Source organism: Cricetulus griseus (genome assembly GCF_003668045.3).
Source record: "Cricetulus griseus strain 17A/GY chromosome 1 unlocalized genomic scaffold, alternate assembly CriGri-PICRH-1.0 chr1_0, whole genome shotgun sequence".
Taxonomy (NCBI): Eukaryota; Metazoa; Chordata; class Mammalia; order Rodentia; family Cricetidae; genus Cricetulus; species Cricetulus griseus.
The window spans coordinates 150,930,622-150,943,881 of record NW_023276806.1 but is presented as its reverse complement, the minus strand read 5'-3'; the positions used below and the strand labels follow the sequence as shown (position 1 = coordinate 150,943,881).

The window sequence follows — 13,260 nt, the reverse complement described above, 5'->3', positions numbered from 1 at the left end:
TGCCTCCAAGACAGTGGTTCACACCGACTACACGCTAGAACCCGCTAGGGAGTCATTCAAAGACCTCATCCACACCCCTGAGGAAGAGCCTAACAGGTGCCATGTTAAGATGGTAAGCGATGGGAGGAACCAACCTGCTAAGAGAGCAAAAAACAGACCTGGGGCAGCAGAGCCGGGCATCTTGAGGCCCGACATCCACACATGTGCTATGACACACACTGGAAAACCCATCAATTTTCTAATCCCGAATACATCATCATTACTAAATTCTCAGTCACAATCCAGCACCCCTGAAAAAGTCATAACAAAGCTCAAGTGTTTATTAAGAATTAAAAATACTGTAAATAAGCCATACAGTTCATTTCACAGTAAATTAACAAACCTTGTTTTTCTTTTCAGCATTTTCTTTTTTAAAATTTTTCTTTCCTTTTTTCTTGGGGGGGGGTGGAGTGGGGTGGGTGGGAAGGACAAGGCAGCCATTAAAGACAACACTGCTCAAAGGGCAAGGATACAGGAAGAACAATTACAGAAATGCAGCACGAGTGATCGTCACTGACAGATGGGGCCAGGCGACAGGAGACCTCTTCAGGAATACTGTGATAAAATAAAAAGATCTGGCCTACATCTCCCAGGGAGATGTCCAAATCCTTTATGGACAGTACAGCTCTGACATCACAACAGCAAGGTCTCCCCCTAGGATTTCAAACTTACTTGGTGACCCCCTCCTAATGTGGTAACACAGGTGGCTCACCAGAACAGAAAGGCATGGGGCATCGGGGTGCTGTCTTCACATTCAGAACCTGCTGAGTTTGCATAGTTACCTTTGATATCACTCAACTGCAACAGAAAGGGACCCTCAAGAAGAGGCTTGGGGGCCTTCTCCTCCACCCATTCAGAGCTCTCATCTATGAGCCTTTCTTTACCAGTTCTAAGTGGAAGACAAGTAAGACACAGAAACTCTGGCCAAGAGTAGAAAAAAAAGTAAAATTAATTTTCCTTAAAGACAATGAAAAAGAAAAGCTCCCCTCCCTCCCCATTTTTGTTGTTGTTTTTACTATAAATCTGTCAGCCAGACAGGATTTCTGTTTTCTTTTTTAGGTTAATCTGCTCCCTGTTAATCCCCAGTTAAGGCCATTGCCCTCTTCCTAACAGTAGACACATCCCTTCAAAAAGCCACCTCTTCTGAACAGGGCTGGGCCTTCAGGAAGCCAAACCAAAAGCAGAAACAGGATTTCAGAAACCAAAGATGTGTGGTAACAATTGCAAGGATTTCAGAAACCAAAGATGTGTGGTAACAATCGCAAATAAATTAACCGGGCACAGAACACCACTCAACTGTGCTGAGATGGTGTCTAGTGCTTTCCAGTGGGGGGAGGGGGCAAGAAACTGGTGCGAGGGCACCCAGGAGGAAATGATGGTTTTTTTTCCTTTTGTTTTTGTTTTTTTTTGTTTGTTTTTGTTTTTTTTTGGTCATAAGAAACTGGACTATAAATCTGTGCCCTGCACAAGCAGTTCATTTAGATCTTTTCATGAATCTTTTCAACTTTCACAAACAACCTGTCGAGATCATTCCTCAGGTCATCCAGCAAGCCCTTGGCTGACTCCAGGTTGTTTTCATTTGTCTCGATTTTGACGGAGTAGGCAACCAAACTGTCCACCGCAGTCCTGAGCATTTTCAAGTCTGACTCCACTTGGCTCACTGAGGACTTCAAGTTATCTAGAGAGGAGAGCCTGTCCAGAAAGTCCTGAGGAGGCATGGCCTGCGCATGGTCCTGGCTGAGCAGTGAGTGCACCTGTTCTTGCAGAGACTCCACAGTGTTGGGGAGCTCACCCAGGCTCTGCTGTAGCTCCTTCACGTTGCTGGTCAGCATCAGCTGGGCCTCCTCCAGGCTCTTCACTGTGCTGGCCAGATCAGAGGCGGGCCCCAGGGTTTCCAGGTGTTCCTGCAGCACAGCCAGGCGTTGCTCATACTCCTGGCTCTTGGACAGGAGCGATTCCAGACTCTCAGTGTGGCGTGCAGAAGCTACCTGCATAGAGTAGACTCCGTCCTCTACGTACTGCAGCCTGGCACCTAGGCCCTCAATCTGCCTCTGGAGTTCATCTAAGGCTTTGGAGTCTTTGAAGACAACGGCCTCCTCTGCTCCATGGGCCTGAGCCTTCAGCTGCTGCAGCTCCTCTTCCAGTCTCCTGATGTCTGCCGGGAGGCGAGAGGAGGACTCCTCAGACTGCAGAAGCTTCTCTGTGAGGGCCTCCAAAGCCAGGCGCTCTGAGTCTGCCGCCTGCTTGAATGCCTGTTGCTCCTGCTTGAGGCTCACTAGCTCCCGGACCTCTGTGTAGACATCGGACTCCATGGTCTGAAGGGAACTCTGCAGGGCCTCGATGTCCCTCTCCCTGGACTTCAAAGAGGCCTGTACCTCCTTCAGGCCTTTCTCCAGAACTTTCAGGTCCTGACTGCGATCACCCTTGGACTCTTCCAGGGAGGCAACCTTCATCTTGACATCATTTATTTCCTTCTGGCTCCTCTTCTGTACATCGGTGAAGATGGCAATGTTGTCATTGATGGACTTGGTGAGCTCCGTCAGGCGCTCCTCGACCGTGTTCTCCAAGGATGTGAAGTCCCGCTCTCGGGCATCCTTTACCACATGGATCCCATCCGACAGGTCTTTGAGGATCTCATTCTGCAGCTTCTGCAGAACTTCGCTGATCCGGTTGATCTCACTCTCCCCTTGCTTCACCGCCTTCTCCGTGAGGTCCTGTTTATGCTGAGAGCTTCTCAGGATGGACTCGAAAGTCCCAAATGTGGCTTGCAGGGACTGTACCTGCAAGCAAAATCCAGATGTTACCACAGAGAACAGATCTGTCGTGTTAGAATATACTACCGCTACTTTCTGCACTGCCTGCTGTATCCCCATCAGCACTCTCCTTCCAAAGATAGTTACATGCTGATTGCTGTGATAACGAGTCAGCTCATTATCCAACCTCACCAGTCAACATGGTCCATCTGCCTCTCTCAACCCCTTCCTCTCCGCCAATGTGATGAGTCAGGGATGGACAAGCCGTAGGCAGGCTGATGAGGTGAGAAACACCTTTTCCCGCTGGATGAGGGAAGCCTGGATCTGCTCAGACCAGCAGACAGTCAACACCCATTCATCAATCAAGACAGCACACAGAGAGAAAGAATTGAGACAAGGCCAGATCACATTCTGAAAACGTAACTCAATCCCTGAATACAACTACACCTATGAGTCTACTCTTGAACTTTCTAGTTTGGGCCAATCAGAGCATTTTCATTCTCTCTCTCTCTCTCTCTCTCTCTCTCTCTCTCTCTCTCTCTCTCTCTCTCTCTCTCTCCTCCCTCCCTCCCTCCCTCCCTCCCTCCCTCCCTCCCTATTTTAGGACTGGCTTTCTAGCTCTTGCAACTGAGCATCACAAATTTTCTTAGGAAAGAACTGGAGGCACACGGAGACCCCAGGTACAAAGTGAAGAGACCAAGTCCAGGTCTATGACTGTCACATCCAGCTGTAGCCCTTGGCAAGTCACTGTCCTCCCTGAACTTGAGTGTCCTCATTTAAAAATACAAGCAGTAGGCTGACGATTCCTTAGGACACTCTGGCTTTTGTGAGCACATTGTGACTTCACCTGCTGCATGTTCATTCTGTATAAACTCCATTATGAACTAGGTTCAGTGTGGGCCCTCCAAACGAGCTGGTCTAACACACCGAGAGGCTGTGATGATCAAAATGCTAGTTATTATCATAATATGACACCTGTGACATTTGGTGGAGAAAGACTTTTAAGGAAAGAAGAAGAGACTGCCAGCAGTGTGGCCTTGGTCCTGTAAGTCCCTAGGTCTGACTCCCCATTTCTGGAACATGTAAAAGAGACTCTCTATGATGCCATGATGTTGTTACCAGCTAAATCCAGTGTGGCGGGTTCTGCAGGATGAATGATGTCACTAATAGTCAACAACTAAATGTATTTCTTAAAAGGTAGGAAGACAGATGCTCTAGACTAAACTAAATTTAAGAGTTTTCAGGGGATGGAAAGATGGCTAAGTGGTTAAGATCACTGGCTGCCCTTCCAGAGGACCTGGGTTCAATTCCCAGCAATCACATGACACCTCACACCTGTCTGTAGCTCTGGTTCCATAGGATCTGATGTCCTCTTCTGGCTTCCTCAGGCACCAAGCATGCACACATACAAACATGCAGACATAACACCCAAACACACAAAATAAAAACAAATCTTGAGGGGGGAGTGGTTCTCTCAATTTAAAAACAGTACAAGAGTGTGAAATCAGGTAAATATATATATATATGTGTGTGTGTGTGTGTGTGTATGTGTGTGTGTTGTGTGTGTATACACACACAGACTAGGACTGGACTGGGACTGGACATATAGCTTAGCTGGTAGACTGTTTATCTAGCCTTCACAAGATCCTAGATTCTAGCCCAAGCACTTACTAAGTTGGATCTGGTAGCAAATGCCTATAGTCTTGGCACTCAGGAGGTAGAAGTAGAAAGATCAGAAGTTCAAGGTCATCCTAGGCTACACAGTGAGTCTGAGGCTAGCCTGGACTACATGAAACACTATCTTACAAAAAAAAGTGACATAAATAAATAAATTGGGTAGGCAAATCTTAGGTTAACACTGTACTGTTGTTGGATCTTGAAGTTACATAGTCTGTCTGTGTCTTGATTTCCTCAACTAGAGGGGAGGGGGGACAAAATAATACCTGACTCACAGGACTGTCACCATGAGAGCTAATTGAGTCAAACACACCAAGTGCTTAATTGTGCCTAACTCGTGGATGCTCAATGCACAGCAGCTACTGTCTTCACCACGGTTTAGCCTTATCCTAAATTCCTCAGAAGCTCAGGGAGTCCTAGCGGCACCTCAGGGACACAGGCAGGCAGGCAGGCAGGCAGGCAGGATGCCCTAGCCATAGAGTGTGCCCACCAAGCTCTAGTAACCCAAAATCATATCCACTTCCCAAGCCCCAGGTTGTTGGCAAATGGGGATGTAGGGAGACACCATAACCACGCCTCCTAAGGGCTGGCTACAGGTGTGCCTGACCACGCCTGTCGGGGCGTGGTCAAAGTGAGGTCAGGATGACTCTAATAGGTTTTTAAGGGGCTGCAAGGCACATGGGAGCTCTCTCTCTCTGGCCTGCCTGCCCTGCTGCCCCTGGCACGCTGTGGCTTGCATTTGGCTGGTGTTTATCTGAAAAAAGATATCTTAACCATACAGACTACGGATTGTCTCTTAATATGGGGGTCTCTCAAGTCTCTTCTATCTCCATCCATCTGTGATTTTTAAAGGGAGATTAGAATGGGGTTCCCAGGGGCTCCAGAAAGTAGACAATTTCCCTCCCCAGCCAAATCTAACCTGAGACATAAAGACTACTGTGAAAAGGCACTAGAGAGAGGTGACCTCTAAAACTAGGTTAGTAAATCACAATGCCTTCCTGTTCTAAGCATAGCACTTAAAATAGAAGCATGAGTGGGTGAGCCCAGCACCTGCAACATGGCAGGCTACTTTCAGTGTTTTCTCAATGGACCAGAGAATGCAGGAATTCAGAGCAATGCCTGATAAGGTTTGGGTGGGCAGTCCTAGTTCCTATTTAATCCCAGGCTCTTTACAAATGGCTAAGAAGTCATTCCAATCAGAAACTATTACCAACCACCAAAGAAACTCAGTGTCTCCCATACTGAGGGTGTTGTAGGTTGTTCATCTTTATGCACAAAAATGTCATAACAATTAATATTCATTAGATGTCTGTTCTTCTGGAATGTGTGGGATATCCACTGTGCAGTAGGTAATGGGTAAAATGCCAGATACAAAATAATGGTTAGACCTCTTCCCTTCCTTCAGGGAGCCTTGCTGGAGTAAGGATGGGCAGGCTAGCTACTAGTGGCTGACAGTCAATAGGGCACTTACTATGCACTAATAACTACAGATGTAAGGGGTGGAGCCAAGCATCAGAATCCCAGAACATCTGATCTCAAGACCTGAACTATTTCAAAGGATGTTAGAAGGTTGCCACCACCAAAAGCAAGCCCTGGTTCCTCTTCACAGAGCCAAGGTGAGAAACAAGAAAGCACAGAGACTCACTCCCTACGAATTCCAGCGGCACCTACCAGCCTGGCCCACTCTGGCTACTACTTTATGAAGCTCTGGGGTGGACCAGGGCAACAGGGGCTTATCTAGGGTCTATAGCTGAACCGCTCACATGTGCTAAAGCCCTGGACTTCTTGTGGTCCAGTGGTAAAACCATCTACATATTGAAGTGGATAATATGCATGATACATTAAATAGCAGCTATTTTAGTAACACCATTAACTCTTTCCAAAGGTGGTCACTATCTCAACAGCTTTGGAGCCTTGAGGGTTACTGAAAAGCTTGTGCATGGGTGTTTGAGGTACATGTTTGTGTGAATGTGCTGTGTGGTGTGTATGTACACGTGAGGGCAGAGGTTGATACTGCTCTCCACCTTTTTTTTTTTCTTTTTTCTTTTTCTTTTTTTTTTTTTTTTTGACACAAGGGCTCTTACTGGAATGAAAGCACAATGATTTGGCTGGACTGGCTGGCTAGTAAACTCCAGAGTTATCTTCTTGTCTATACCTCCCCAACAATGGGATTTCGAGTGCTGACTACAAGACCCAGCTTTTTGTGTGGGTCCTAGAAATCTAAATTCAAGTCCTAATGCTCTCATAACAAACACTTTACTGATTGGCCAACCCCGTATCCCTTCTCTTAATTTCTACAATGAGAAACTGAGGCCCAAAGAGGAAAGTGATTTGAATACAGCTTCGACAGGGAAGGAGTGAAGACAAGGGGGAGATGGAAAGACTGCACATTAAATAGCACCCAATTTCTTCAACCTGGATTCAAGACATCCCCAATTTGGGCCTCAGCTTCCAACTTCCCCTGTCATTTCCTGAGTGTCACTCTGTCATGGGAAGGTTAGCTACCTTCTGTCCTTCAAGATTGTTCCTTTACCTGTATGCTTTTCACAACACGTCTCCCAACAGTCCTGATCGCTGCACTGTGCCAACCATCCAGGTACAGGAAATTTCACAAATTCTTCCTTCCCAAAGTGTGTACAAGTTAACCACCACTCACATCTACTTAGTGTGCCACCTTACACACTTGATTTGTGCCTTTTCCTCCTCCATATCCTCCCCTGGACCCACACAGAGCCATGCAACTATCAGGCTTCGATAACTATTATGACTGAGTAGCAAGTGGGTGGATGGAAGAGAGGAAGCAGGAGCTAGGGAATAGATTCCTCAGTGTGGCTGTTTTATGCTGATCTGACATTCCAGAGGCACAGCAGAATGGCCTACTTGATTCCCTCGGAGAAGTCACCTCCTTTGGTCTGTACCTCCTCACAGGCTGACTCACCCCAGTTGCTCTTCCAGTCTTAAGAGGAAATTCCTCAACAGAAGTAGAGACTTGGCAGGGCAAGCAGCATGCTGGGAAAGGGAGAGAGTGGTTCCGGGCTCAGAAGTGGCGGGATTTTTTGTTTCCGTCCAGCAACTAAGTTTCATTGAGCAAGGATATGGTGGAGAGTGGAGGGGACCTGGAGGGAAAGCCGGCTATGCTTTGGCTGGAAGGGTGGAAACTAAGCAATTTTGCCTTGGGAGTTGGATTCAGCTGTTCCTGAAACAGCTCACTAGGGATTCTTCGTCACACGGTGGCCCAGACTTTCTTATACTATCTGCAACTCAGTCAGATTGGGTCTTTGTCAACTCACTTTATGTCTCTAAATTCAATATTCTGGTCTGGAAAATGGAGTCAAAATTGTCAGTCCTTCCATCCTCCCTCCAGGGTTAACTCTACAAACTAAAAAATAAAATACATGAGTCTACACACCACGTAAGTGTGACCCGATACCTTTGGCCTTGTGTTTCCTCTGCAGCTGGAGTGGACTACTTCAAAGGCCCACATGGGCTCACTGGTCCAGCTAAGGACAAGGGACCTAAAGATAGACACCATTTTATCTGAACTTAGCAAATGACTAAGCTCACTAGCTTTCCCTTCCTCCAAAGCTCTGGGTCTATTAAAAAACTGGCTCGGATGACTCCCACTGGCAGACCCGAGGTGAAGCCTTGACCAAAGGCTTCCAGGGATGCAATGGGCTGGCTTCCCTTCAAACCTCCTTTTCAGGCAACTCTGCCCATTCAGCGGTTCCTAATGCAGAAAGAATGGGCTCCGTGGAGCCTGCCGGCTTCCTTACAGGTCACCGCTAATGTCCTGTGACAGGCCCTTGGCCCACCCTCCCGCGATGGTCTGGCCATCCTCGCAGCCTGCTCCATCCCTCTCCAGGACCATTAACAAAGCGAGTCTGGGGGCCGCCCTGGCAACTAGGGAGCTGGGATCCCAGCTCTTGCCACAGGGTCTGGGCAGAAAAGGACGAGGGCCTCTTCGAGGAGGGCAAGAGTGGGGTCCCGATCCGGCCAAAGCCGGGGTACCCACCTTCTGCTCGACGCCCTGCAGGCTCTGGCCCAGCTCTTCCCTCTGACGGGAGAAGTCCTGGTGGCCGCGCCGGACCTGCTGGACCTCCTCCAGGACGTGATGGACACACCAGCCAGAGAAGGCGGCCGCCGCCACCAGGGCGAGGTAGAAGAGAAAGTTGAGCAGCCGGCCAAGCCTGCGCGAGCAGGACGCCGAGGACGCGGCAGCGGCGGCCGAGGACCTGCCGCGGTGGCCGCCCCGGTGCGCCTGATTCTGCGGGTGCTGCTGCTGCGGGTGCGGCGCGGGCGGCTGCGGCTGCTGTGGCGCTGACGGCGGCTTCTTCGCCACGTCATCCGCGCCGCCCGACGGGTGGGCGCCCTTGTCCGAGGGGCTCGCGGAGCCGTGGCCACCCTTGGAGCCCCTTTGTTTGGCCGAGGGCATGGCGGCGGTGGCGCGGCGGGATGGGCGAGCGGGGCGAGCGGCCCGGGACGCTGGCTCAGGCTCCCGCGGGGGCTGCGCTGGCGGCACGCGGGAGCTGCGGCGTCGGAGCGGCCCGGAGCGTGGGGCGGCGAGGAAAGAGGCCGGCCGCGGAAGGAGGAGGGGGCCTGACTCCGCCGCCGCCGCCGCCGCGGCGCCGACCCCGCCTCCCGGGAAGGGAGGCCGAGCCCAGCCGGAGCGCCTGCCACGCAAGCTGGCTGCCGCCCCTCCTCCCTTCGCTGCGACCCCGCAGAGGGAGGGAGGGCGGGGCCGGGCAGGGCGAGGCTGGGCGCGGCTGCCCTGGTGGCGAAGCCTCCCAGTGCCCGGCTACCCTGGAGTGGAGCCGGGGTGAGCCTGAGTGTTGTGCTGGGCGTGAGCCCCACCTGAGTGGAGGGAGGATGCAGGGGGCGCGGGGAGCACGATTCTGTAGGGTGGGGAACCGACGTCCCTCTTGCTCACCGCGAATCCGCAGACACTCCTCCTCCAAGTCCTCCCTGCAAGCCTGCATCTGGGCCAGGCCTTCTCTTCCCTGTGGTTTTTAGGCTGGAAGGACTGCACTCAAGCACCTTGTCCAAGGAACTGAGTTACTGTGTGGCCCTCTTGGCCCGGACAGTCAGCTGTAGACAAGGCCCCTCCTCAGCCTCCATGACTCTGTTTTCTTTTGGGGGTATCATACAGTTTCAGCAGCACAGTTCCTGTTGGAGGCAGGCTCTGGGTTGAATGTGGGAACGCCACCAGCACCCACACTTAGAGGGACACAGGTCAAGGTTGTCACTTCCACGTTTGTAGAAAAGAAATATAACAATGTCAAGACCCGGCTTATCAGCTTATATGTGTTCTGAAACACTTACAAAAGCCTTGGAAGGTGGGATTGTATTTGCCCATTTTATAGGAAAGACACTGAGTGATCCCCCAGCCTCAAGGTCACACAACCACAATTCGAACCTACTTGTGTTGCTCTGATGGGACTCATCTCCGGCTGAGAGGGAAACGGCCTGGGGAACAAACCTGCCCCACTATCAGCTCAGACCCATTGGTTCTCCACTCAGTAGCGCTCTGGGGCTCACCCCACACACACTGGCTTCTGATGCAGCCCTGGTGTGTGCCTGGCAAAAGTAGGGATGCCATTTCTTCTGTCTGTAACCTCCTCCCGATCTACTTAAAACAAAACCGAACTCTTCCGTCTTTAAAGTCAAATAACCACCAGTTGGTACTTTGGCTGTCGTATGCCCGCTAGCCCTCTTGGCATAAGCAATGGCAAGAAGGCCCACTGTGTGCCAGAGATGTCTGTACACTGCTGGCTACACCTTCCTCGAGGACGTCAATTGCTCCTCATTCTTTTCAAAGCTTACCTTTAAAACCTGGATGGGCACATGTGTGTCTACAATCATAGGATCTTTGTTACACCTAGGGAGCATGCTAAGGCCAACACCTCAGAACTGAGAATGTAAATGTAAAGAGAACTTGGAAAGCAAACTTTGAGCCGTACATAGGGTAGGGAATGAAGAGTAATTTGGAGAATGGATTTGCATAGTGGAAGAACAGGAAGGCTATTTCTGAGGCGGAAGTGGGGTGAGCCCAGAACACCTGTCTTGACTAGAAGGGTGTGTGCTGCATATAGAGATGAGCTAGGTGGAAGGGCTGCAGATTGCAGAAGATAGCAAAGCAAGCAAGAGTTACTGTTATTGTGAGGGAAATACACGGAGTAAATTAAATTTGGACTAGAACCTACTGTAGTGAAATCATCTGCTCTATCCAGAAGAGAACACCCTGCCATTGACAGAATAGCAGGAGCTTTAGCAGAAGCCCCCTACTTCAACCAAGCACAGGATTCCTCACCCTGCAGGGCAGACAGAGAGACAGATGAAAACGAAAAGCTAGGTTGTCATAAAATGTTCAAGACTATCTTGCTTAAAAACCACCTAAGTTCAAAGTGTGTTTAAAATTGCTGATGTGTGAACAGACACCCTCCTTCATCATGTGTGTAAGAGGACAGGGTCAGTAATTCAGGGCAGCCTGCTGGAATCCAGCCAAGCTCTGGCCTGGAGGCAGGAGCCCTGTCTGCTTTTTTGAGCCATGGCTTTGCCACCAAATTCTGTGACCTCAAGGAGTGGACTTAACCTCCCCTCTGGATTTCAGGACCACATTCTCTGTAAAGTGCATCTCTAAAGCTCATTCTTATTATGGCATTATTCTGTTCCGTAGAGAAAACAACCACTTCATTGTTAGTGAAAATAATCAATGATCTTTCGTTGTTTGTTTTTTATGAGTTACATGTGCAGGGCAGATATGGGAATGAGAGGTTTTTCAGCTTTTTGAATGTTGAGCACTGGAAGAATAGAGAGTGACAGGCTAGAGTGATGGCTCAGTTGATACAGGCCTTCATGTACAAGCATGAGGGCCTGAGTTTGATCCCCAGAACCTATGTTAAGCCATTCCAAGTCTGGGAAGATATCTGACTTGGCGGGTAAGAGGGTTTGCTGCCCAAGCATGAGGACCTGGGTCCAAGTCCCTGGGACCTACATAAAAAAGCAAGCCTGGGTGCAAGAGGGTGTAATCCCAGTGCTGGAGCAAGGTGGTAAGGAGACAGTGTGATTGCTGGGACTTGCTGACTGGCAGCCTAGCTCCAGGTTCACAGAGAGATGTTCACCTTGAGGAACTAAGGTAGAGAATGATAGAACAGGATACCTGAAATCTAGTTTACACATGAGTGCACACAGACTTGTGCACTGGTACACACACACACACACACACACACACACACACACACACACACACTTAAAAACCAGGCTTCACAGCTCCCTGGCCAGACAGTCTAGGTTACTTGGGTTCTAGCCCAATGAGGGACCCTGTCTCTAAGAAAGAAAAGAGGTAGATGGTGCCTAATGAATGATGCCTGAGGTTTTCTCTGGCCTCTACATTCACCTGTGTTCATGTGCTCTCTCTCTCTCTCTCTCTCTCTCTCTCTCTCTCTCTCTCTCTCTCTGACATACACACACACACACACACACACACACACACACACACACACACACACACCACAACACCCAGACACACAGAGCAGAGGCAGTGGGTATAATGGTTTAGACTGGCTCTGGAATAAGTTGACTTGGGGTCATATTCCAGTCCAGAACCTCCTGCAGAACATGATGTCCCTGAACCTCAGTGACTTCATCTATTGAATGGGATAATAGGAATGTGTTTACCGAACTGTGAGAATTGCAAGAGAGATACCACATGATGCTGACTTCATAGTAAGTCTCTGTGAAGAAAGGGTAGCTAATGCTGTTTGCAGAGTTTCACAGAGCTCCTGTGTCCACATTCAAGGATTTTCTTTCATCACCGTTTCTGGGAGCTCCCCATGCTGCATGTGGCTTACAAACCACTGGCTATAATGTGTTTAGCTTTAAAAGGCAGTCACTGTTTTCCTGTGAAGTAGGGTATTTGGTTACACCCATAGGAGGAGGGACCTTCCCAGAGCCATCATGGAAGCAATGTTTGTAGGCACTGAAGGTTCTGGAGATTTCTATCTTGCTGACTTCATCTGTGTTGGCACAGCATGCCTTCAGGGGACTTGCCCCTTTCTGTTCCTCCTCATCTCAACTCCTCCATCCCTTTCTCCTTCCCCACCCTAAAGTGTGTAGGATGAGATCAGGACTGTGGAGGAGGAGCCAGACAAATTTCTTCCAGGCATCCAGCTGTGCCAGGATGCCTCCAGACAGACAGCCTCATATTTGTGTGGACTAAATTACAAGGTGGAGTTCCGAGAGCCTGTAACCTTCTTGGTTTCCCACATTTCAGCCCGAGTGCCTAAATGAAAAGCCCCTGGGAATGTCAACTTCTTCTCCTCTGCACTGCAATGATAAAGTCCCCAGAAACCAAGCCACAGGTCCCCAAGGCTTTAGAGAGCCAGTGGTGCAATGCTACTTTGTAATTCTCCTGTGGACAGCCAGGACCACCCATCTCTCAATGCAACCTATTAGCAAACCCTTTTTGGCTTTTCCTTCACATTTTACCCAGCATCCCCCACTTCGCCTGAGCTGTTGTACCACTGATGTCCAAGCTGCTCACAACTGGGTGGCTGAACAACGTCTTTCTGGTTAAGGGCATGATGTCCTACTGTCTGTGTTCAAGAGGTCAGCACACATCTACACTAAAATACAAGTCACATTACCTGAGTTTTTATTGTTCATACTGCATCACACTAAATTCGTTGCATACATGTATAAAATTCTCACATAATAAATAAATATACTTTTAAGGGAGGAAGCTAGGTGAGCAGCAGTATTCATCTCTGCCTGCTTCCTGATTGTGGATACAATG

The 13,260-nt window shown here is 49.4% G+C and overlaps 1 protein-coding gene across 1 annotated transcript; it reads right to left on the bottom strand.

Moving 5' to 3' along the window:
* Positions 1-298: 298 nt before the first annotated feature.
* Ckap4 (cytoskeleton associated protein 4) lies at positions 299-9,036 on the bottom strand. The gene is made up of 2 exons (XM_027392510.2): positions 8,482-9,036; positions 299-2,819 (listed from the first exon to the last, which is right to left on the bottom strand). The coding sequence occupies exons 1-2, from the start codon at positions 8,899-8,901 to the stop codon at positions 1,518-1,520; spliced, it is 1,722 nt and encodes a 573-aa protein (XP_027248311.1). The 5' UTR covers positions 8,902-9,036; the 3' UTR covers positions 299-1,517.
* Positions 9,037-13,260: the final 4,224 nt, after the last annotated feature.

Bases quoted from the DNA above. Each gene is read 5' to 3' on its own strand.
- Ckap4 (XM_027392510.2), bottom strand. From the start codon at position 8,901: ATGCCCTCGGCCAAACAAAGGGGCTCCAAGGGTGGCCACGGCTCCGCG. The intron at 2,820-8,481 runs GTGGGTACCCCG...TTTTGCTTGCAG, and splicing joins TGCAGGGCGTCGAGCAGAAG to GTACAGTCCCTGCAAGCCAC.